General features: G+C 40.3%; 2 protein-coding genes across 3 annotated transcripts in view; both read left to right on the forward strand.

The window, feature by feature from the left end:
* LOC145439588 (uncharacterized) overlaps positions 1–4,491 on the forward strand; it is a 29,991-nt gene extending 25,500 nt beyond the window's left edge. For both annotated transcript variants that reach the window (XM_080317092.1, XM_080317093.1), the window contains 3 exons: positions 1,379–2,833; positions 3,729–4,045; positions 4,155–4,491. In XM_080317092.1, the coding sequence (XP_080173218.1) occupies positions 1,379–2,833; positions 3,729–4,045; positions 4,155–4,370 (1,988 nt within the window). In that variant the 3' untranslated portion in view covers positions 4,371–4,491. The remainder of the gene's footprint in view (positions 1–1,378; positions 2,834–3,728; positions 4,046–4,154) is intronic.
* A 458-nt stretch (positions 4,492–4,949) lies between these two features.
* On the forward strand, positions 4,950–23,430 carry LOC145439591 (uncharacterized). The gene is made up of 8 exons (XM_080317095.1): positions 4,950–5,875; positions 7,707–7,767; positions 7,848–7,880; positions 17,134–17,223; positions 17,305–17,472; positions 20,897–20,977; positions 21,620–21,676; positions 21,808–23,430. Exons 1-8 carry the CDS (start codon positions 5,678–5,680, stop codon positions 22,797–22,799), a joined length of 1,680 nt encoding a protein of 559 aa, XP_080173221.1. The 5' UTR covers positions 4,950–5,677; the 3' UTR covers positions 22,800–23,430.
* The last annotated feature ends 2,849 nt before the right edge of the window (positions 23,431–26,279 follow it).

A 26,279-nucleotide genomic window follows, 5' to 3' on the forward strand; every position in this document is an offset into this window, starting at 1 on the left:
AGGGGATTTTGGAGCTGTTTCAGTATAGTATAGAATCAATCACCAACTATACTGGTAAACAATAAAATATCTTTCGGCATGATAAAGAAAAAATCTGTCAGGAAGACTAACAAACGAACCCATTTACACAAGAACCTACTGAAAAATTCCTTCAGGTAGCCTACACGTAATGAACAGACATTGACAGTTTCTGCATTTAAAGGACATTGCAATGTACGATGTTCATCTATTGGAGTACACCTGAACAGTGTTTTCAAATGAAGAGCAAGTTTCTCTGACGACACTGATGAGAGCCAGAGCAATGTGTGAAAAGGCCGCTACTTCTACTTCTAATTGAGCCTACTGACGATAACTACGTTTTGCTTCTATTTCCCTCGCTAAATCTCCCCGCAATCAGGAAATAATGTACTTTTTAGACATCCCTGCTGTGCATAGTATATTATTCGAGAGACTTTGAATGCACCACTGGTCTACATGACAAAATGTATTGTGACGACCTTTATTACAAGTAGTAACCAAATCCTTTATAAAGTGAAAACGAGCACTATACGCAATACAACCAGGCCAGCAACTAAGGTACCAAAAAGAAACGACAAATTACCTGCGACGCGATATCTAAAGAAGAAGATAGCTAATCAAGTAATAATTAGTTAACTAAGTAAATATACAGAACGAGACAATGGAACACAAGAATTTATCACATGTCTACTATACTTTAAAATCACAGCACAATTTTTGTAATTTCGATTCTTCATTTTCAATCATTTCTACCTCTTCGTTCATGCATTACACAGGAATACCAATTTGACTTAATTACTGAAATTTCTTAGTTTACTTCAATCTCGTTTTTTTACTTAGGGAGCATCTTGCATCATGCTCCCGGATTATGCGCGTATTTACACTCTTACTATAAATATAATGATATTACTTGTCCACGACACTCATACTCGAACACGATTATTATTTGCATGAAAATGGATTTAAAGAATTTGCCCGATTGCAGATTCACAACATTTTGATGTTTGGATCTAGAATTTACCTTGGATAATGAATTTCTAGTAACTTCCATTTTAATGACATAATTCACATGAGGTTGAGGCTTTGAATATTTGTATTATTTTTAATCCGATCGCATCTATCAAAAGGTAACAGAGGCAAGAAAGGTAGTCCGGAAGTTGACAAGCCCATGCCCATTCTACAGCATTCGTATCCATTTACCCGGTCTTCCTACCGTAACCGCTGTTTTTGCCACAGGATCGGATTTTACAATACAGTCAACGATAATTGATCGATACCCGATAATTGAACGATACCATGTCTGAATTGCGATACCAGAGGCGTAATCACTGAGTTGTAATGATATATCTCTGTATTGCAGAAAAGTATTCGGCACTGGTAAACATCGTCAACGCGAACACACGACAGAAGACTACCGAAAAAATTCTTGAGGATTTTAAGACTGGACTTCTGCACCGACCGGACTTCCAAGTTAACCCTCGGATGAGAAAGGATGAAGTCCAGGATTACTTCAGAGGGACTGACCGATATTCTGAAGTCAGGAGGAGAGTAAGCACGAAGAAGGGGACATGGCCAAGTATAAAATGGAAGATAGCATTGGAAACTCAACCGATCAAAGAAATAGGTTTTCACGGACACAGATACCAGGATACCTTGTCGTTAGATAAGCTTATAATGTCAATTACTGGTTTATCCAATTCCTCACACCCAGAGGAACATTCGGTCATAGGCATTGTCGCGTCTGCGGGATCGGGGAAAACCACTCTCATGCGTAGATTAGCGAGTAAATCGCTCGATGCAGCCTCCCTAACACAAGAGTCCGGTCAAGTAGTCTCGAAAATGATACATTTTATCGAATTGAAAGACATCCCATACGCTGGTTATGTGAAACCATCTACATTTCTCTTCGGAGGACTTTTCAGAAATAAGTCAGATGAGCAAAATGCTTATCAGTGGTTGCTGGATAACCAAACGAATGTGGTTTTATATTTCGACGGTCTAGATCAGGCTTCGTGGAAGATAGGTCATGCTACAAAATACAATAAAATTAATCCATTCACCCATTCGGATACAGCAACAATCATGTACAACATACTCTCAGGTAATCTGTTTCCCTGGGTGAAAATTGTCTTCGCATCACGCGAATTTAGTGTATCAGAGTTACCTGCGGAGGCACTACCTAGCGACATCATTACTCTCTCAGGATTGACGCAAAATGACGCAAAAAAACTTTTCGTATTTTTAATCGGAGAAGGTGGTGCTGAGGCCTGGGAGAATATTCGTAGCATGTCGCACAGGCTACTCAACTTGGTGTCAGTTCCTGTGTTCCTCATTTTAACAGCAGTTGTAATGGCAGGAGATCCGACGAGACCTCCACCGACTACAGTTACCGAACTGTATAGAAGAATCATTTCCGCTCTTCGACGCGTCGAAAACATCCGACAGCGTGACAAAATAGACAAAATATTATTAAAATTGAAGGAAATGGCTTATCGAGGAATGAAAGAAGGGCGAGTCGTATTTTATAAGGAGGATTTGCAAAAGTTAGGTTTGTCCACCGAAGAGGTTCAGGATTTGATTGTGAAGGTTCCCTGTAACCATCTGCTCAGTCGACATTTAATTGAGGGTGATTTTATCTTCTTTTTCTGTCATCAAAGCATCCAAGAGTTCCTGGCAGCAAGCTTCATAGCTCACATGACAGCTAAAAAATTCTCTCGATTCAACGGAAAATATCTCCACGAAAATCGATGGTCGGTCGTTCGAAGATTTGTTTCCGGACTCGTTCGCGAACAATCAACGGATCAACTTTATAAAAGTGAGTTATTGTTAAATTGACCCTCCATATTGCGATAAGTTTATATCTTATGTATATAGATAAAGCTCAATTCTTCTTCAAAAGCAAGAAAATTGTTCTTCCTTTTTAAAGTCAAGTTGTGTGTGATATATAAAAAGATTATGCGCGAAGTCACAATACCACTGGTCTTCCTTCATCCGCACGTCTGCTCTGCAACGTAATATTGTTTAGTTGATCAGAATGGATGGTGGTGTCGTAAATATTCTAAAGTTTTCGACTGTCAGATTTACTTTGCTAACTTCAAGTTTTTTAGCTGTCATAAGAAACATACCCTATCTAAATCTAAATAATTGCCGCGAGAAATGCGGATTTTATTGCGAGACCCACAATTGCATATACCGAACAATTAGAATTGCTTAGTTTAATGGGACATGCGTCGACATTTGTCAAAAATCGATTCTTTATTTGACATTGCTCGCGTGACTATTAATTTAACGTTTCAATGAGCTGTAAAAGCTTGCTTTTTTATCATGCGCCAACTTGAAAAGCTTAAAATTGAATTTAAAAACTTGAAATTGTTATATATTTGGAAGTCGCTTGATCCAAATTTCTGTCTAATCCAAAAACTGAGATAAACCATTAATTTGTTTTCGGGCTACTGACATGAAGTTAGCCTTTTACTTGAAACGAATGAGATGCACCTGCAGTCACTGGAAACATACGCTTCCTGTATAGTTTTTGTCATTGTTACTGTAATTTCAAAGCACTGATAAAAGTACGTACGTATCATGGGAGATTACATAACTTGCATGCAATTTTTTCGTCTCACGATTTGTGGTTCACGAATCTAGACGGGTGATGAAACAAGCGATCTCATTGAACAACGGCATTTAAAACACCGCTTGTTTCGTGACAGTCCAGGATCAAAGGAAAAACCAGCGAGTTTTCGATCGGTCGATTCGTTCGCAGCTCAGGAAAAGATACGGCGACAGAAGCATTCGCATGGAGCTTTACACAGCGATCTGCGAATCAGACGATCTCATGAAACATGTTGGTGTAATCGATGTTCGTGACATCCGATTGAGTCGCGAGCAAGCTCACGTCGTTGGAACGCTCGTTGCGAGGAGTTGGTTGGCTCGTTGGTTGGAACTTGAGAAGTTGGATTTAGGCGACTGCAAGATCGACGACGAGATGCTGACCGTCATCGCGAGATGTCTCATAGATCCAGTCCACGTGAGTCGCTTTGATGCGTCACACCGAAACCGTTCCAGGTGGTAGGGTGACTTTGCATGGCAACAGATCACAGATCACAGATCTAGTGAATCAACAAAATCCGTTTAAGGTGGTGGATGTGAATTTGCGCGGCAACTCCTTCTCAGCTTGCGCGCTCCGTTCGTTCCTCGGACATCCTCGGATCGAATCGTTGTCTGGGAATCTACATTGGACAGAGGTGAGTGACGTTTACGTCGCCTATCACGCACGAATGCGCCGCCGTACGTCAGCGACGTCTTGTGATGCGAAGACGGTGACGTCAAACCGTCGACGATGCGTGACGTGACGCGGTGGGCATTGTCCGTGTGTTATGACGTGACGATGTTCGTAGGCTGACATCATGCTCAAGTTCGCGAACATTGTTCAGGTTGTCCAGCTGGCTGTGGGAGGTGAGTGGATCTGGTTGGAGAACGACGAAGATAACGTCAGGGTAAGGGGGGAGGAGTTCTGGAGTGGCCACTTCGATGTCGAGGTTCGGTAAAAGCTTGTTCACCAAATTCTCTCTAAACCCCGCGCGAATGGATCCTTGTCGGGGTTTAAAGAGATTTTTTAAGTTTAGGAGTCATGTTCCTAATACTGGTTTGGAGTCATAGCTGCCGAAGGCAGTATAGCGGTAAAAGCTTGAGACACCGGATTCTTTGTCGGGGTTTGAAGAGAATGTATTGCACAACAATTTGGTTAACCTGACATTCTGGTGTTTTACGATAGGATCTTCCTCGGTAAGATGTCATAGGTGGGCTTGACCCTACCGACAAGAATTCAAAGATTGGACGTTTTGGGTGGATATCATGTAACATAAAATCTGGGAATATTTAAGATTAGGAGTCCTTATGGGAAGATGAAGTATTCGATGGTGTTATGGTGGATGAAACACGAGGCACCCGACAATCCGTATCTTCAACAGAGGTGGTCAGTAACGAAGTACTTCTACTTTTTGAAGTACTTGAAGTAGATTTTACCTACTCATACTACTTTTTAAGTAGTTATGATTGTAGACTACTTCTACTTCTACTTGACAGTTTTCAGTTTCGCAGGCCAAAATAAGCGTAGAATATCTACTTACTTACTTGTGAACCACCACTCCTACTTCTACTTGAGTAGAAATTTCGGCGGTACTTCTACTTCTACTTGAGTAGCGACGGTGACTACTTTGACCACCTCTGATCTTCAATATATTCGTATGCAAGGAAAGACACTTCGGAATATGGAATTGTTATGTTTGTTAGTAGTCGTTAGCAACAAGACTAGTTCATATTGTGACGCAATATACGCGTGTGTGGTATGCTAGATAATTATGGCTCATGTCATACTACATTACGAAGATGAGAATGAAATCATAAGGTAGTATAGGAGTAAAGGGCGTAGATTAAAGTAGGTAGTTGAACAGAAACAGGTGCAAGTAATGAACGTATGAACCATTAAGTAGTAGACCTATAGCTGATACGACCTTATCCATTCGGTGGTGGGTGAAACACGAGTCACCTGACAATTCGTATCTTCAATATATTCGTTAGGGCTAAGGTTTGGGTTGGGTATAATATATAGTGAAGTATAACGAAGGTCAATTCAACATCCAGGTTTGGTTCTCCATTCATGTTGTCCGGCAGCGACTGGCCTCAAAAAATCTCATCCCCTGGCATTGTTGGAGGGCTTGTTTGGCGGTGTGTGGATTGTGGCGCAACTGACATATTCTATTCGCAGGACTCCAGTCTATCGTTCGCAGGATATCCTCCCGTCGAAACAGTGAACTTCCTCGAGGAACTTTTCGACGCTCGATCGAAGAAGACTCCCGTAAACATTGATTGAGCATTAAATCTGTGCACCCGTAAAGCGTAGCACATTTAGCGTATACGCGGCTACGCGCGCACGATTCTCACTCTCTCACTATGGAACAGTGGTTCCCAACCTTTTTGTCTTCATTCCCCACTTCAGATTTATTCCGAGCCTTCATTCCCCACCAGGACCGTAATAGCACTTCGTAAGCCCCCTCTAAAAATACGTTTGTCTTGGGCCGCCTACAGAGTGATAAACCCATTTGGGCCTTCCCCCAATCAGCCCCCCGATCTTGTACACTTTTCCCCCGCTACTTTTTATATAATTCATGTTTGAATCGGTTTTATGATCGGGAATTGCATATATTTTGTTATCAATTTTTTATCCCCTCTTTATGCTCACGTAATCAGATTTTCCCTGCGTGATGGCATTTGTCCTGTGGGGTTCTGATCGCCAGGACAGGAACATTCGGCGCAGGCCATTTAACCGCCTATGGACAATTTAACATATATGTATATTGTATATATATCGAAGTTCTCGGTCACCACATGGGCAATCGTTCTCGGCCAAGGTCTTCTCGCTGCTGATCGTTCTGGCACACTTCTCGGAGTTGCAAGTTACATGGCCTATAATTTCATATGTCTTGGTGCGTCGGGGCGCAGTAATGGCCAATGCCGAAGTCTCCATTTCTATAAATTTTACGTATTTTCGTGGGGGAAGGGTATCCAATAATTAGGCGCGAAAATATTTTGAAAAATTGGCATAAACTTCAAAAAAATACTATATAATTTATGTTAATTCACGAAATAATTTTTGGCCCCTTCGAGTTCACCCCCCCCCAATTGGGGGGTTTGGGTGCGGCAGCTACAGTCCTGTTCCCCACTACCCAACACTTTTGTCATCATAGAGCTGCTATTTGCTGGTTTGACTACTCAAGACACACAACCACACCAGTAGGCAAGACAATCGCCTATAATTGCAACATAAAACGTATCGTGAACCGATACCAGTACCGCTCATAATTTCGCGACAGCATGATTTCACGTCAGACTAGTCGTGCTGGATGCGATTGTGATGCCATCATTGGTCATCCAGTGTTAAAATGAGGTTTTGTGAACAACGCGCAATATAATTTTCGTACATACATTCCAGAGTAGTTAACTGGTAACGGTAATTGCGCATTTATCTCCGGGAATAGGTCCTGCTGTATATAATTCTGAACAAATGCGTCTATTCCCCACCAGAAACCATTGAATTCCTCACCAGTGGGGAATTCCCCACCGTTTGGGAACCACTGCTATAGAATGAAAACGTGGAATGGCAGCGACCGATTTGTTTACATTCTATACTCTCACTAAATTGGCCCAAATGAGACATTACGTCATCGCTGAACGATGGTTTGCGAGTATTCACAGTAGAGCTGGGCCGGTGCCGGATCCCATTTTCCCATTTTTGGCCGGCTTAGCTCTTAAGGCTTAGCTCATACGGAAACGACGGTTCTGATTGATTCATGGTGTTTAGTGCGTTGCTATAAATCTTACGTACCAACTTGAGTGAGCCATAAGTGGGCCGTGCTACAAGACGGCAGCTACGGAATAAGAATGAAGGAATTGCCCTGGTGTAAATGGCCATAGTAGCCGATAAGCACCATGGAATACCAGATACAACATGCCTTAAATTCGTATTCCATGCTTGTTCTACTAGTCTGTCACGCATCATTTGGATTAAAACATTTTGATTGATTTCTACCGTGGTATAGTTATGAGGTAGGTTTTGTTTTCGTGTGCCCCCTAACACACAGCGTTTGTCGCTATGAGTGTATGGTTCATCTGGTTACTCTTCCATTAAGGGTGAAAATGAAGCTGGAAGAACAACTGAGAAAAGCGACAAAATAGGAGGCGTCGGTTATGGTAAATTTCACTGCGCTTGAAGATTCACATTCATTCTCCTGCGCTGCTGCTGACACATATTTTCGTTTCAATCATTGCAGATGGGCGAAAATATTCAACCGATGATTATCCAGGTTGGTTATTAATCGAAAAAAGTTTGCACTGTAAAAAAACATCCTCGATTTACCGCGAAATGTTTGGAAGCACGGTAGGCAGACATTTCGTGGCTATGTAACATGGCCGTTAGTCAATGTAAATTTAACTTACACTCGTCCGGTAACCTCACTTTACACGCCAAGACTGTAATGTTACAGTCACCTCCAGTATATCTAATCTACGTTTTATCCTGCATATTTGCCACTCAGACTGTAATTTTACCGCCTACCTACCCTACATGCAAGCTGTCTGTGTAAATCAGGATTACATACCAGCTTGTAAATTCACGTACATCCCATACCTATCGCAAAGCGACCCGATGCTAAAATATCGCAAAAGCTTCTTCACACCCCAAAAACGACATTGGAACAAACTGTATATTCATTCATGATTCGCGATGAGAAGATTATCGATGGAAAAGTATTGCTGCTGGAGGTCTAATTCTTCTTTAGGAGACATGCAGTAACACGAGTGGTCTCCCAACCAAACTTCTAATTGTTTCCTTTTCTCGTCCTCATTCCTTCTGTGTAGCTAGTATCTTGCAGTTCCACTAAAAAGAATTCATGCGTAAGTCGCTATATTAAGCAAAGTTGCTAACCTAGACATGACATTATGAAGACTACTACGTCGTAATTTTATCTATAGTCTATGTGCGTGCGAGTTTGTGTATAGCATTTAAGTTTGTGTTTGTGGATGTGCTGTGCATTGTCCATTTTGAAGGGATGTCAAACTGAATTCGCTGGCCGGATTCCAACGTTCTGATCGCTTGCGGGCTGGAGCAGTCATATGATGCCACAATGATACCTCCCTGTTTATACCTTTATTTTCAGTAAAATGCCTCATTATCAAACCTGAACATAATATATAACAACGTGGAACATAGAAACCAAATTATAGCAATATCTCATCATACGCGAACGGTGGAATTGACAAATATTTAATAATTTGATGATCGAATGCAATTAGCAATCAATAAACCGGATCCCGACGGAATCAGCTGGCATAGGCCAGTGGTTCCCAACCTTTTTCGGTGGCAGGGCCAAATCTAGAACTTCAGAGTACGGTCGGGCCGCACGAATACCAGGGCAATGACAGGAACCCAAATTAGTTATCAAAATATGAAAATTGCCATTGTTCCGATCATTCGCTTGACGCCATTGGCCATTGTGTTGCCGCGCTTCCGTTGTTCAGAACAATCAACTTCTGGTGATTATTTCGTAGTAGTTTTATTGCCCTAGCGAGATTTCAATTCGTATTATTGGAATCAGTGCGACACTTGTTTCCGATAAACACCGACATATCAAATTATTCGGACACTTGGGTCGCGAGCAATAGGACTACCAATTATGCTGCTTTTTGCCGGCTAAGCAGCACGCATCTCGGCGTATTCAATCGTGAGTCACTTGTTGCGTCCGTAAATTAGTTATCAATACCCAGGGCCGTAACAGCACTACGTCAGGCCCCCCTGAACGTTGCTCTTGGCCCCCCATAGGGTGATACACCGAACTTCGAAGCCCCCCTCAGGCCAGACGGCTGTTTACCGTTATGTATCATCGAAATCGGGTGTCCGTTTTAGGTAGCTACTCTCTACTAATCGCGCGAAGTGCGATAAATTTCTCTAATGCATAATTGAATCGGTCAATATAATCGGGAATTGCATATTTATTGGTATCAATTTTTATCCTCTCTCTGCTCACGTAATCAGATTGACCGGTTGAGCCGAGTGAGTTGTGTTTGGAAATGTAGGACCACTCAATAATAATTAAACACCTTCGGGCGTATACCCGTTGGCAGGAACGAAACAGCACTTCGTCAGGCCCCCTAAAACACTTAGGTCTTGAGCTCTCATAGGGGGATAAACCGACCCCCATCCCGTTATTCGCTTCTACCACGAAATCAGAATCACCGTTTAGCGAGGCAGCGTGAAGCGCGAAAATCTTCGATAATTCAAAATAAAATAGGTCAATAATATCGGGAATTGTATATATATTGCTATCAATTACTTGTCCTCTCTGCCCACGTAATCAGATTTACCGGTAGAGCTGAGTGAGGTGTTTTGGAAACTGTAGGGCTCGTAGATAATAATTAAACATATTCGGACGGGCAGACCCGTTGGTACGACTTCGTCACATGATGTTATTTGGTGACCTCCAGTCTGCTATATCAAAAAATATAGAATCGCCCAAACGTACTAAACTAAAAGATGCACACGATTTCAAATTGGTAGTTCTTCACTGGCCTATAATTCTTCCCTGCGGGATGGTAGTCTATTTGTCTCGTGAGTTTCTGATTGCCAAGACAGGAACATTCGGCGCCAGTCATTTAGGTGCCTATGGTCAATTATACCTATATGTATTTTGTATATAGATAACGAAGTTTTCGGTCAGCGTAAGGCTAGTCCTTTTCAGCCAAGGTTTTCTCGCTGCCAATCGTTCTGGCACACTTCTTGGAGTTGCATGTTACATGGCCTAAAACTTTATGTCTTTGTGCGTCGTGGTGCGGTGATGGCCAACGCCGATATGCCCACTTCGATAAATCTTGCGTATTTTATATTGGCGGAAGAGTACCCAATAATTATGGTAGTTGGAACCCTGAAATCACGCCCCGCACGAAAAAGCTGCATAAAATTTCATAAAATACTCTATAATTGATGCTAATTCATTAAATAATTTTGGGCCCCCTTCCAGCTCGCCCCACCCCCCAATTGGGGGCTTGGGGTGCGGCAGTCACGTTCCTGTCAATACCTATCTATATACCTACAACTACAACCCACAACTTTCCTGCAATCCTAATTGAAAACTCCAAGCCAAGCAAAGAGTATTTTATGAATATATAATTTTTCATAAATCGATTTCTCAATATTTTTGCGAGGGTCGCATGCGGCCCTCGGGGCCGCGGTTGGGAATCACTGGCATAGGCCCTATTCGATTGTAATTTTGTTTTGGTCTGGATGCTGCACACTCGCATTTGGCTCATTGTTATCAAATCACAATTCGATTCTCCACGCAGCATACACAAACTAAAAGTTTATAAAACTTAGCCTTTAACAATAGGCTTATATCATTTTTGAAAGTATTCTACCCGTTATTATTTTTTGCTAATATTAGACTTTTAAATCCCCAGTCTTTTGGTTTGATAACCTCTATATGCTGTGTGAGAAATCCAATTGTGATTTGATAACAAAGGTTATCAAACCGCCGGACTGAGGAAACTCAGCGCACTGAACAAAGCATGAGATCTGGTAACACTGGTCAACAGAATGAAAAGAACATCTGAAAATCGTTTCTCGGGTTTCAATGTTGCTGATTACTAGCACCTCATTAGTTTTTCCATATTGACTCTAGTTTGAAAGATACTTATTCCCAAAAATAAGCCTAAACTACTGTTTACCTCCTGAATATTTCTCTTAGCAGGAAGTAAATCGTAGCTTTTTTACTTTTATACTGCACATAAATAGAGAATTGATTATGAAGAACTCTAATTTTGTCCTGAGTTATTCAATCATTATTAACATGACTTGATGCAAGATATTTGCTCGTGAAAAAAGCAGTTTGTAAATCCTAACAAATGTAATTTTAACAAGTGATTTGTGGTACAGAACTTCAGAATAACGCGAAACAATAACTTCATATTGTTAATTTATTCGCTAAAAGCTTTTCGACGAACTCTCATCAGTAGCGAACGTTAGTGATGGGGTGAATCAAAATGTAATTTTCCACAACAGCAATATATTTTCTACTGTATCAATGTGTCATTATGCCAAGAAATTCAATATCGGTCGCGCTCTAGAGTATGGTAGTAGTAGTATAGCAAAGTTTATTTGCTGCTATCTTTACGCTCGAATCTCCTGCAGCGATAAAGTGCCTGAAAATCCCATTGCAAGTCGGATATGTCTGTTGTAGATGTCCCTGACACTAACATAATAACAGAAAGGGAAGTCAAATTGATGGATGAACTGTATCGGAGTGCAAATGGACGTATAAATAAAGATGAAATTTGCAGCAAAGAACACCTTCGAATTGTAAATTGTTTCTATATTTGGACCCGTGTCGAAAATTGAAGTTACTTTGTGCAGGACATTTTTTTCGATTTGAACAAAATGATTATAATTTTATAAATTTATACCAAAATGTTCATTAATTCCTGCTACAGGCAAAATTGTTTTTTCTAGTCATAACCCTAATGAACATATTATAGCAAAATATTTCTGGGATCTTACAAGAGATTGCAGTAAATTGCTTACAATAAAAAATCATACAATTTTATTCTAAGATAAAATAACAATGTTATATTTGGGCTGATTATGTTGAATTTACAATAAGTGGTTGACATAAAACTGATTGAATTAATGCAGTGTTACTTGAGTATTAAGGTAGATAGGCTATGTATGTATATGTATGATTGGAGTTTATTTACGTAGGCTACATGATATCCGTGAAAGTCTCCAACTTTACGATAAATCTAATGCACATATCATGATGTTGCTATATTTTGATATAAAATTGTCTTCGATGTGTAAAAATAACAAGTACGTCGAATTTCCGAACTTTATAATACGACTGAACCCTTCTTTATGTAGCGGATACTGCGAAAATGTGAGGTTTTAGTCTAAATAACCCCACGGGTTATTTCTAAAACCAGAGCCAATTTGAAAAAACAAGGTCATATTCGAAATCAGTGCCCTTCAAATCAGTAACTAGAGATATTTGCAATATAATTTTTCTGCACTGTAACTTGCTTACAACGGTGGTGGGATGACTCGAGTCATCTTTTTCGTATGGCTTGACTTTACCCGAGTCACTTGTATAAAATTACTTGACTTGACTCGGTGCATCAGAAATGTGGATTGACTCGTGACTCGAAGCAAGATTCACGAGTCAATTTCAAGTCATCAAGTATAATAGGTTTTAACAAAATTACTGTATCTTGCATTTGTTCGGATTGTTCGCGAAACGCTGGTGTAGCCCGTGAGAGCGACCAATCATTCAATGATCGTGCGATTTACTGGGCCCTCATTGTTCTCTCACAAATACATTGACCGCAAGAGAAGTGATCTAAGCTTACAGCTTTCGCTGTCGTAGATTAATATAGTAAAGTAATTTTATAGCAAAATATATATATATCTTCTTACCTTAACCAAACTTCTTGTTTTATTGAAATTGAATTCGAATATAGTTTATATCGTCCTCAACTGTTGGCGCATGCTCGAATAGTATCATATCAATCTCTAAATGGGTAATGTATTGCAGCTAATCAATTCGTTTCTCATTCTCCATTTTGGCTGGTGACTTTAAACTATGGCTATGCAATTTTAAATACGTAGTTTAGCAGTTCTAATCATATGTGAGCGATACAGCGCCTTCTTGCGTGTATATTTACTTACCTCTATATCCGTTCATCGGTTCAACATCAATGGCCACTCAATCTGTATTTCAGACGGCAACTATATATTCCAATGCTATGCTATTACTTGCGTTATTTAGCATTACTCCGTATATGTGAGCAATAAATCGCCTTCTTGCGTATATATTTAACTCTATATTCATTCGTGAGTCCAGAATCAATGACCACTCAATCTATATTTTTGACAGCTAGCAAAATGCCATGACGTAGCATATCTCATACTTCGAAGAGGCAACTTGACTTGAAATGTGACTTGACTCGTGACTTGACTTGACTTGACTCGACTTGACTCGAGTCACCTCCAAAAACCGAGTTACTTGACTTAACTCGAGTCAAAGTGTGCAATGACTCGAAATGACTCGTGACTCGAAGTTAGTGACTTGATCCTAACACTGGTAGAGACATAACTAGTATAGGTGTTTTAGAAAAAAAAACAGAAGCTGACAAGCGCTCTGCATAGCAACAAACTACAACTGGCTATGACGAGTAAGAACAAATATACGATAGTGTATATGACGAGTATCAGGAACGCGCATGTCCGCGGCATGATGCGTTCGGCGGATATTTTTGTCACATGACTCATCACATAGCTTAACTTATATCAGCAGGGTTGTAACTAAGTCACAAGGCTCCGAGTCACAAGTCAATCTCACTTTTATAGTTTTGATTCGAGTCATTTTCGATTCCCACCGAGTCAAGTCCGAGTCCAAGTCAGCGAACAGAGGATCGAGTCCGAGTCATGGTATTATGACTCGAGTCCGAGTCCAAGTCATTATGTTGACTGCTCAGTTTCCATTTAAAGTCTTCCTAAACCCACTTCTTTAACTCTGTTTGGTGATATTGAATGGTTCGCATTTATAATATATCAATTTTCCTTACTTTTAGCAGTTTCTGGTCGCATTTTCAAGCACCAGTACCAAAAAACAATATCCCAATAGTGTGTTGGTTACAAATTAAAATGAAATGTCGGTCTTGGCCGTCTGAATCTCGAGTCAATGACTTGCTTCGAGTCATGCGCAATGACTCGAGTCCAAGTCGAGTCAATACACACAATGACTCGAGTCGAGTCGAGTCATCCGAAAATCGGGACTCGAGTCTGACTCGAGTCGAGTCATGACTCGAGTCATTACAACCCTGATATGAAGCCTAGATATGAAGATATGTGTGGACTTGTATGGAGGGAGACTAGCTTTTCACGGAAATAAACAACTAACTTAGGCTTACCATACGTCCTCTTTTAAGAGGATTTGTCCTCTTTTTTGACTTTTTTGAAAGTGTCCCGGAGGACGCCCTTTTGTCCTCTTTTTTGAGATTTTGTCCTCCTTTTTAAAAATTTAGGTCAGATTTAGAGCAAATTGCGAGTAATATGCCGCAAATTAGCACAAAAGTGAAGCTCCGGCGGGTATTTCGGAGTGAAAAACGGTGATTTTAGCTCTGAGCGAAAAGATCACCTTTTTTTAGTCATCCACCTGGCAATGTGGAGAGAAAAACGGAATTTTGAGCTCTGAGCGGAAGAGATGACCTTTTTTCTCTTCTTCTTTTAGTCATCCGATCACAAAGTGGGAAAAATTGACCGGTTTTTGAGAATTTCACTCCGGTTTTGCAAGTTGCAAATTTTTGAAAAGTGTCCTCTTTTTTGATTTCCAAAATATGGTAAGCCGAAACTAACTATGCTCTAAAACGGCTAGAACGAAACATACAGTACGTTATCTGAGAGTGGTCAATGACGCGCACGTTGCTGAGACAGGGTATTTTGCAGCATATTTATCTAACTACGGTATTTCATATCCAATATAGAAGTCTTAAATATAATAAATATCAAATAACAAGGTATAAATGAACTTGCACGAACAATATCTATTCACAGAAATGAACAGCAACGACTTAGCACAGTTAGAATGGATAATATATCGTGGTTTCGATTACGGTACTCTTCTCTGAACTCTGTTAAACACGCTGATGGGCGCTAATAGTAATTAATTTAGACTGTAGAAAAGAACGTCTATTTAGCCGAGATAGTATAGATCCGGGATGGTTCTTCTGAGCGCGCGTAGGTATCAGAATCGATGGCTTCTCCAATGACGTCCCGTCAATTCGCCTGATTACTAATTACTAGGCCAAGTTTTGCAGCTTCTGCAACTTGTTTTTACAGCTTCCAGGAGCTTCCTAAATACTCGGAAGTTATGTAGAAAGCTATTTGAAGGAGTCTTTTAGTGCAACTTTTTGCAACTTTTGTCCATATTTTTCATGCAACTTTTTCGATTTTCTATGAAGAGTTATTTCGATTTTTCATGCAACGAACTTTTTACTGGAAATATTTGGCAGTATATGTAAATAGATCACTTGATTATATCACCGTTTTTTGAGAATTTTAGTGAAATACATGGCCAAATTCGACTGAAATACCGTAAATCAGGTCTGAAGTAACGATCTAACGGGTAGTTCGGGAGCTGAGCTGGAAAGTTGACCGATTTTAGTCAACTAATGGAGAATGTGGATGGAAAACTGTAATTCGAGAGTGGAACTGGGAAGTTGACCTTTTTTTCTTAGTAACCGACCAAAATGTGGCCTTTTAGTGCATATTTTGTGAAAAATAATTGTAACTTTTTACTGCAGCTTTTGTGGAAAATAAATGCAGCTTTGCACGGATTTAACTGCAACAAAAACTTGTCCTTCTAAGTACTAGTTAAAAATTACCGGGTAATTTGGCGACTATAAATGTTGCTAAATTTTCGGAAAATATAGAGGCATCACTACACTTGCTTTTATACTAACATGAATGTTCTCCAGAGAAATGAATTAAAACTAACTAGAACTCATAGTATAATACTGGAAATTGAAAGAATTACAAATCCTACTTCTAAAAAGCAAAAAATATGTTTGAAGTCTTTCGTCCAGAAAGTTTCAACGGTTGTCCGATAAAACAGGACTAATGCAACAAAAAAGTCAGAGTTAATTTTCCATATAAGGACCCGTCATGGGCTGCTAAATTACGATATGATATGTAGGCCTAATTGCTGGATTGCGAAACGGTAGTTTCAAACGTTATGATGGGCCACATTTACTGTGATGAAATATGTCAGATGAGCGATTATGCGGTGTGAACGGAACTACACAACCCGCTACCTAAATTATTCACCGATACTTTCGTGAAAACGTATTTGTCACTCCATGTGTACGGTGCACGAAGAGTGCCGAAAATTTATGAAAATTTAATGTTGGTACTCCGTGAAAACAGCCCCGAAATTCCTAAGGCTATCTTTCTGATAGAACGATTAAACTACTTCTACGGGACAAACTGAAAATAGCGAAAAGTAAGTAAGTACATCAGAAAATATCACGAAGTAGAAGTAGCGCGAAATTTGATTTACTAGAGTGAGTACCGAAGTAGCGGAAAACTACTTGAGTCCTTCGAAAAAGTAGAAGTACCTATTTACTGGTATTGATTCACTGTTTCATCATCCATCATTAAATGAGTCGCGTGTAAATAAATAATCGTTTCATTTTCCATAAATTAAAAAGGTTGTTGACCTGTGGCATGTACCATACTTTGAAAATGCTTATTTAATGGATAGAATAAACCAAATTACTTGTGAGACCGAAAACCTTTTTGACTAGTAAGTTATATCGCAGTGCGGCAGCGGATATTTCCATTGTATTCTTTGAGTAGCGTTTTACTCCATTCTCGGGACTCGATTTCATTCACAAACAACGTGGTGGCCGGAACATTCGTGCAGAAAAAATTGTCTGAATTCCGAATGCTCTCCGGGCTTGGCTAACTAAATTTACGATCGTAGACTTGTCAATGACTACCGTGTTTTATCACAGTTTATCTGTCCGAGAGTGGTTCAGGGAGCTCAATCGAAAATGCTGTAAGAACGATGGAATCCAACATATTCTGGATGACAGACATGGACGGTAATAAGTAGGCTACTGTGCTTGACAATTCTTTTCGGTAGCCCTGCACCATTTCTCTGATTTTTGTTCCAATCATTTCAGATGATACCGCAATCATTTCAGATGATACCGATTCTGGCACTGGTACTGATGCGGAAATCGATACTGATGCTGATATTGACACTCATATTGATCGATATCGATTTGATTCCGATAAACGCCATGCCAGAAAACGCCGTGCCAGAAAACGCCATGCTAGAAAACGCCGAGGTAGAATTCGTCAATCAATGCTTTTGCTCGAAGGTCCTGACTGTTGATATCAGTGACGTGCGGTGAGGTTCATGGCTGGTGAGGCACGGACCCCCTAACACACACACAAACAAACACTCACGCACGTAAAGTACCTGATAAAGAGACCCAAAATGTGAATAACAGCAGCGACGTTTTCTTTGCACACTGATAGCCGTTGCAATTCCACATTCTACAACACATGCAGGGCTGGTCGCTATTGTGCTGAATGGGCAAGTTTAGACGCATAATAACTACTATCTCTTCAAGTACCGGTATCAATTATTCGAAGAGCATGAAAATAGCGTCCTCATTTAGAAATATTTTTCAGTAAAAAAACACCAGGTTTGCCGAATTTCGAATGAAAATACACAGGGACACGACTAGGTCAAGTCAAAATACACTGGATCTAGTGTAAAAACACTCTTGGTAGTAGTGGCAACACTGACCACAAACAACGACAATGCAGTCTATGAAAGTAGCTCTAACATACCACAATTCAACGTAGCTATGGATGGAAAATACATTACAGCCACATAAGTAAGGCAACGTATTTGCTGCGCATTGTATTGGCCGTCGCTACTGTGTACAATTCCTACAAGACTGTTGTATTCCGAAATCGGCAGCGCGTTTCACTGTGCTGCGATTGTCCAATTGTTAGCGAATAGTGCATGAGGCAGATTCGTTTGTGCCTCACCTGACCATTGTTTTTCTGCGATGGCATTCTCTGTATTAAAGCCGAATGTCACCTTCCTTGGTGAATTTGGGGGGTTCTGGTGCTCTGACACTGTTAATATTTGGATTTTCGGAATCAGTGTGACGATAACATTTGATTGATACCAGTTAATATGAATTCTGAGCTATTTATGATGAATTGCATTGTCGGGCGGGTCGTGCCTCACCTGTGCCTCACCTCTCCTTTCGCGTTGTATTTTGAATAGGAATTATTGAAAATTGATGATGTTGGTTAAATAAATGTTCAAATTTAGGTATTTATGAGTATCGATGTAAAATCTCAATACTCATCGACTCATGGAGGGTTTTCACAATTTTCAATTACTCACCCTGCCGACAGTTGAGGCACTGCCTCACCGGCCTCATTGGACCGCACGTCACTGGTGGTATAGTGGTATAGAATTCGTATAGAAGTATGTGTGTCTGCGGTGTATTCCACGGGTATCAAACTAAATTTGGGTCGCGGGCTGGAACAAAACCTTTTGATCGGTTGCGGGGCGGACCAGAGATATGATATCACAATATTACCTCCATATGCACGTGGAATTCTAACAGCAGACACGCCACAACTATCAAGTGTGAGCTGTTTTATTGTCAAGCCAGGAACGCGAGTTCCTCACACAGCAGCAGAAAACAAGGAATAAACCAGACTTGGACAACTAGAAAATTTGCAGCTTTTCCTAATTTGATTAGAATTTGAGCTACACAGTTTTTTCCAAATTAGATTAGAATTAGAATTTCCTAATTCGCAGAAAGTGGAAAATTGCATGAAATTGTGAATTATAAATAAATAAATCAAGCTCAGTTTATATCAAATCACAGTGCATTCTCATAAACATGAGAATGGTTAACGTTTGTACATCAAGCTTGGCTCGTTTTGCACTATATACCAGGTGTCACCAACACGCAAGCCACATGCGGCCAACGATCTGATTTGTGATTTTGGAAGAACGCGATACACAATTTGAAATGCTGAAATTGATTTCAAGTATCAAATTGTTGTAGTTGTTTAAAAATAATTAATTCGCCTGTGCCAAACACCACTATTCCTCACTCGCTGAAATGGCTTCGACCATCGTTGGAGAGTAAACTGATATGGGCATATTGCCTTGACGTAAAATAGCCCAAGACACTGCCAAGACCGAGACGCTTAGAAAACGGCCTAGGGCTTTCCCACCTGATCAATCTTTAGGATGAGATAGTCTTTCAGCTAGTAACATGTCCGCATATCCCCAATATCGATTCATTATTCGCTGAAAATCCTGGTTAGGTATCGTGTGCATCTTATAGTTCAAAATAAAATGAAGTCTATGATCATGGTGTTTCATGTTTTATATGTACTTCCTGAATAGAGTATTACTTCTTTTGTCGTAACCAAGCTCATCGCCCATGTTAGTACGGCGCAGCACGGCGTTGTACTAACGTAAATCTTTAAAAAGCATGGTTGCTCAACTGTGTGTTGGATATTTTGTCTCTATATTGTAATATTGTATGGCTCTCTTGCATGGCTGCAATAAAGCTAAGTTCTCGAGCAGCAGCCTTATGAGGAAAACGTTTCTCCACTTTCCAGTAACTCAAAACATCGCATTGCATAATCTCATGCTCTGCTTCAAAATCTCTAATCCCTCTCCACTTCATTCTCTAATATATTTTCTTTGGTTAGATCTCAAGAAACTATCCTCCTTTAACTTGATGTAGTTATGGGCATGAAAGTGAACAAGCATGTGTTAACTATTTCTTTTTCTTCGCTGCTATACTGATTGTGATCGAAACTAGAATGTTGTTCGGACACTACAAGCTATGCCAACCTGGTTATTATTCGTAACGATAAATAGGCTACTGTGATGTTACCATGTATTTAAGTAATGCGATTGCGCCTTGGCACTTGATTTCCCTGTGCGAGAGGGTTATTCCTGTTAACTCGCTGCAAAATGCCGCGAACAACAAGGCATTTTCAGGAAAACGATAAAGTAGATTAGAACTAACATTGGAGCATAGAAACATTTGACAAATTAGATTAGAATTAGATTACTGAGCGAGATAGTGTAATGGTTGTGCGTCCGGCTTCTCGATCGGTGGGTCGTGGGTTCGATCCCCGGCCGGGTCAGACCCAAAGACTCGGGAACTGGTATCCGCGGCTATCCTGCTGGGCGCTCAGCAATCACGGATAGCATGGAGGAGAAAAAAACGGGGGCGCAGACTAGATGACCTTACTATAAAGGCCGTATCGCATCTCCGTCGTCAAAGCATCTCGATGGTACAGGTGAAAAAGAATACCATATCTCTCTCTCTACTGGCATTTGGCTCCAATTTAGTGAAAATTGACAAATAAAATTATCTAGTTGTCCAAGTCTGGAATGAACACGGCCTCATCGTCTCAGAACAGCACGTCCAGAGTAACGAAACGTGGCAACACTAAAGGTTGATGTCTAGAACAATCAATTGATCATCAATCATTCATATTTCAACATTCTCACTTGATTGATATTTCAATGCTTCAGCATTTTGAGAACCATTGTCCCTTTCTAGTTGCAGAAAGTGCCACAGATAGTGGAATCACATTTTAGTATCAGACTAACCTTGTTTATCCATCAAATTAGAAATGTATCGTTTTTAATGTCAATAGATACACTTCTCAGTGTGGTCTTGCTTAATGCAAACATCTATGCAGATTCACCGATACCCGCCATGATCCTAAGAGGACGAGGCCAAAGTGACGTCATCAACAATGAACAGATTCTTATCAGTTCAGGTAACGCATGAGTTAGAATAACAGCGTTTGAAACCCAATCGACTCAAAGTACTGATTAAATACAATGTTCCAACAGCTTTGCGGCCGTTTCGATACACACAAGGAGTTATTCGATGCCCGAACTCTATTTATAGTTGGAAGGGGCTTCATTTGTGTAAAAAAGTTTTGAAAAGTAGTTGTAATTGATGGTATATTTTGCTCATTCATAAGATCAGTCCCTACATGCTTTTGACATCCTACCCACTGCTTCAGTGCTTAATTTCACCTATAAAATCAGTAATCTGCTTGTAACTTTTTCCCGTTAGAACTAATGCGTCGCTGCATTCAAAAAAATTAATATTTTCGTCCTGTGCTCACCAATTTGACACATTGGTGAGCACTGTGCATTCGAATGAGGCCTGGTGATTTTTACGTGATAATTCGTTGATAATAATGCAAGTCTTGTACCAAAATGCTAAAAGTAGATTATAATTCCTTTGACAAAAGCAACAAGTGAATGCTGAAACAACTTTTTGAACAAAACAAATTCAGCGGCACAGTTTAGCGAAATTTTAAAGTGCAACTATAGCAAACAGTGATATCGCATTTCTTTCGGGTTTAAGAGTTGACATGTTAGCAAAATGTGTCTTTGAAATTTTACAGGTCCATACGCTGAAAAGGCTGGGAAGCACTGGTCTGAACGACGTAGAAATCGTCATGGTACGTAGTTAGATATTTTGAACTGATATCTCGTTTTATGAATGCATGAATGAGCTCAGGTTCTTTTGCTGGATATGACCCACTATATTTTGATGATGTGTCACTGATATATCATACTTTATTACCCAAAGGATTTCCCAACGATGAAGTGTCGGAATACGTCGGCCCTGAAGGAAAAACAATGAATATCGGCGGTTGTTCTGTCACGTTTCCACCGGGCTGTTTTGAGAAAACACAAAAAGTGACCGCATCAGTTAGCATAAATCCGGACGAGTGGCCCCGCGGTTTAGTTGGAATTACGCCCGCTCTACACGTTAAGGCGCAGGACTTGAAAGTTCCTGCGATCGTAAAATTGAAGACATGGTGTGTCGATGACGATAATGGGAATATACCTGTGGAAGTGCTACGTTTTGATGAAGATGAGTGGGATTGGAACATTGTCCACTCGTGTCAACTTGGACAGTCAAGAGAAATCGTATTCGAAATCAGTCACTTCAGTGACTTATTGGCATTTTTGATGGACCTTTTGACACCATCCTACGCTGTACACCCAATCGTTTGTTTCGATAAAGACCAATTTGCTATTGCCACAGTACTCGACGATGAAACAGCTAAAAAAGACTGTATGAACAAAATAGAAATGAGAATAGGCAAGGACGTGGCAGTTCGCCATTACGACACTTTCCACTGCAAATACTCCACTCCAATAATAAGTAGAATATTCTCGGAGCAGCACAAAACCGAATTCACGTTTACTCCTTCTGAGATTGAGCATACAGTGCAGCATGTGAACCAAGGTCATGGGAGTTTTGTAACTGACTTCATGCTGGTAAGCGAGAGGAAATCGACGACAACGGTCGCTTTGAGATTCCAGGTCTTTCTGGATAAAACTAAACGACATGATCAAGCTTTCAAATACGTCTGGCGGCCCGAGGACGAACGACCAACTTCAAAACATACCGAATCGAATTTTCCTGGAACTTCAGCAGGAAAATTCCAAGCCGGCCGTGATATGCATGTGCATGTGGGCCAGGATGCCAGAAAAACAACCGGTACTGAGATCCATGGACATGGACAGATGACATCTCGTAACGAAGGCTGTTCTGAAACAATATCTGGTTGATGATGATGGACACATTGTAGATGTTGTCCCGCAGTTATTAATCGCTCCTAGTACAAATAATATTTTTGGTAATGTTAAAATTGTCAGATTTGTCTCAAATGATCTTCAAGCTAATTGAAATGCCTCTCAGTACTCAGAAATTCTGGTTGCAGTGCTTTAATGTTGCATTTCTCACTCAATGTATCGCATGTTACGACGTTGTGTTAAACATTGTTCTTTGAATCAATATACGATTGTGGAATGTGCAATTGTGCATGCATCACAGCGTGGCATTTGGACAATATATATTGTTGCAGATGAGCATCGAATAGAGGAAATAGTACTATTTTATATTATTCAAGACAGTTGCAGCTCCAAGAAGCAGTTGAGAATGCAAAAGTTTGAATGGTCCAGAATTTGAAGTACAAGATCCGTCTGTCCGTAGCGATCAAGGGCATTGTCACTAGGGATGGTGCGAACCCCTGATAGGTTCAGGTTCATGTGAGCGCGAACCTTTTTGAAAGGTTCTGTGCGAACGCGAAAGCGAACATATGACGTCACGTGACGTCATATTACTAATTTCAACCTATATTTCAGTGAAGTGATGTATTAATGCACACAATACTTAGCGACGTCTCATGCCACGCTGTGGCACAATGCTAGAGTAGGCCTATAGGGTTACCATATTTTTGTGACCCAAATTCCGGACGCTCTTTAGCGCACACTAGTGGATTTTAAATGAGTTATGAGCACATTTCGATCAATATGACGTCACACCAGCAAAGCTTTGTCTATCGACTAGAGGTGGTCACGATCCGGTTCAGGAGTATGTGGCTGTGTGTTGTAAGTTGTAACCACGGCCGAAGCCACATATTTTCACCTCACTCCCGCACAAATAAACACTGATCGGCCCCCCGTACGGTAATCGATGCAACTTCTGGGGGCTTTACTATATATGCATCTGGTCGTAAATGATTTGAATGAATTACAGAAGAGCGCGGAGAACTAATCCTCTTCGATAATCGATAATCAATATCGATAATAACAATAATGTAACGTTGGGATACTTTTTTTATCACACACAGAGTAGCCTACAATGCGGTAAGACACAATGCGCTGTAATGAACGAATAGGCAGTGCCCGACGTCACAGTTATTTTCGATGTTGACATTTTATAAAGCCGCGGCCCTTTATAGTTCTTTCAATTCCGTATGAGTGCTTTCTGTCGCCGGATCTTTTTCTGGGCTTTTTACGGCGGGGAAAGAGGAGACCAGATAAGCCTCCGGCCGGTATCGCACCGGCGCCGCCCGGTTAGTGGACCCTTATCGTCACCACTACGCTATCTCCCTCGTGTATTGTGGAATTATGTCACTAATATTGGTTCTTCCATATATTATTATAAGACCTTGTTAGTTTCCACACCCTATTTAACGTCCACTTGTAGATTTATATAACTTTATTATAGTCACACGAGCTTTTGGAGCGCCGCTCCTTCATCAGGTGTTAAAGCGAAAGTAAAATTATATAATTTTGATCCTCTCTCCGCCCACATGATCAGAGTTAGCGGTCGAGCTGGTGAAGGATGATGACTTCGAAAATGCAAGTATAGCGTAATTCTACGTCATGATCATGTCACACCGATAAAATCATTTATCAGCCTGCATCACTGAGCTACATAAACACCGCACATTCGGTGGTTACCAACCTTTTATGGTCGCGACTCCATTTCCAACTTGGCGTTGCCCAGCTGATTACTAATTGATGGTCGGCAAATTTGCCCAGATTTATACTCACAGCCTATTTTGGAAGCTGATTACGTTCAACCTCTTCGTAAACCCCTGAATAAAGGAAAACTATCTTTGAATAAAGCATCCAAACGGCCTCAACCGACTCTATGAATATACCGTTGGCTTGTAATTGCGATTACAATTAGACTTATTTCTGTAAATAATTGCTATTTTATATTTTTATCGCAGTTTTTGAGAGGGTGGTACTTCCGATATCCAAACGAAGATATGTGATACTAAATCGCGCGCAGCGCGAAGAAAAATTTCATAAATCTGCCTAAAAACAATCTTGTCTATGTTCATTTACGAAAAAATTATGAGCTTTTTTCAAGAGTTCAAAATTCCGGACATTTGAGCATATTTTGGAAATTCCTCCCGGACGCAGTAAAAACAGTGAAATTCCGAACATGTCCGGGAAATTCCGGACGTATGGCAACCCTACTATATGCTGACTTTTCAAACGTCACTAAATGTATCAACAGTAGCAATGCTATAATAATATCATAAAATCAATATCTTCCGTCGCTTTGCCAACAAATTCGACGAGGACTTGCAACGGAATATGAGCTTACGTCTCAACGGTCTATAGGCCAGACCGGACAATGTATTTGCCTTCTGACTATTGCTACGTTGATATTGAGCAGAGTGTGGAACCGTTTTCTATACACTTGCTACCAATATTACCCAATAGACATGTTACGCAGTTGCCAACACCCCAGTATTATGGATTTGGTTTTTATGATACAATAAACATACCAAGATCTTTAACATTACAAAACGATGCATTCTTTATATCAATTCCATTGTTAGTTGAATAGGCATTATCGCTGACTACCCACATGTAGTGTATTTCGTTCTTGTTGTGTGATTGCGGGTCAATCTCAACGCAGAGAGTCACAAACGAAAAGTTGAATATTTAGAGCAAACTTTTGTAAAAAATCAAGTAGGGTTACAATTTTTTTGGTTTGCAAGGTTCACGCTCGTTTAGTATTGATATTTTGTGCTTTTATCGCCATGCATACAGTGACCCAAAGTTGAAATGTATAAAATTTCCAATTAAAGATGTTATAATGGCGCGAAAAATTGTATTCTAATATATGAAAAATATCTACAATGTGCAGAACTTACCAAGGTTCGTTGATGAACGTGAACCTCTAAATTTCTGAGGCTCATAGACAGAACGCGAACGTGAACCGCGCGATCAAATCATCCCTAATTGTTACGGTTAGGGTTGCATTTAAAACAAAAATCAATTTAATACAAGCATGTTTAAAACAAGGCGCTGGTTTAAAACATGTTTTATTGCTTGTTTTTTAAAGCTGAGACGCCACCAATATTCAATTGTGACGTCATAGTGTATTGACATTCACAATTGAAAATATAGAGTAAATATAGCTCCTTTGACGAATTATCTCCGTACTATATAGCTGTTGAACCGACTATCTCGAGGTTTCAACCATCCCATATCGTATACGTCGGCTATATATAGGGCGGAATTCGTCCGTAGGCTCATACAACATGTTTTTTCGAAGTATTTACACAATTATGGAATAATTATACAACTTTTAAAAAAATAATTAAAAGGCCTTTGTTTAAAACACTGTTTAAAGCATGTTCTAAACCAGTGGTTCTTAACCTTGCCTCCAGCGCCCCTCAAGGGGCGCTGGCGATTTTGAAGGGGGCGGAAACGCTCAGGGGCGATATGGGGGCGCTG

This window comes from Botryllus schlosseri, chromosome 5, assembly GCF_051294905.1.
Source record: "Botryllus schlosseri isolate E-star chromosome 5, Bs_hap1, whole genome shotgun sequence".
In the NCBI taxonomy this organism is placed as follows: Eukaryota; Metazoa; Chordata; class Ascidiacea; order Stolidobranchia; family Styelidae; genus Botryllus; species Botryllus schlosseri.

Coding starts and splice junctions, on each gene's coding strand:
- LOC145439591 (XM_080317095.1), top strand. CDS start 5,678: ATGTTGTCCGGCAGCGACTGGCCTCAAAAAATCTCATCCCCTGGCATT. Junction 17,473..20,896: donor CCATGCTAGAAAACGCCGAG/GTAGAATTCGTC, acceptor ACATCTATGCAG/ATTCACCGATACCCGCCATG. Junction 20,978..21,619: donor ACAGATTCTTATCAGTTCAG/GTAACGCATGAG, acceptor GAAATTTTACAG/GTCCATACGCTGAAAAGGCT.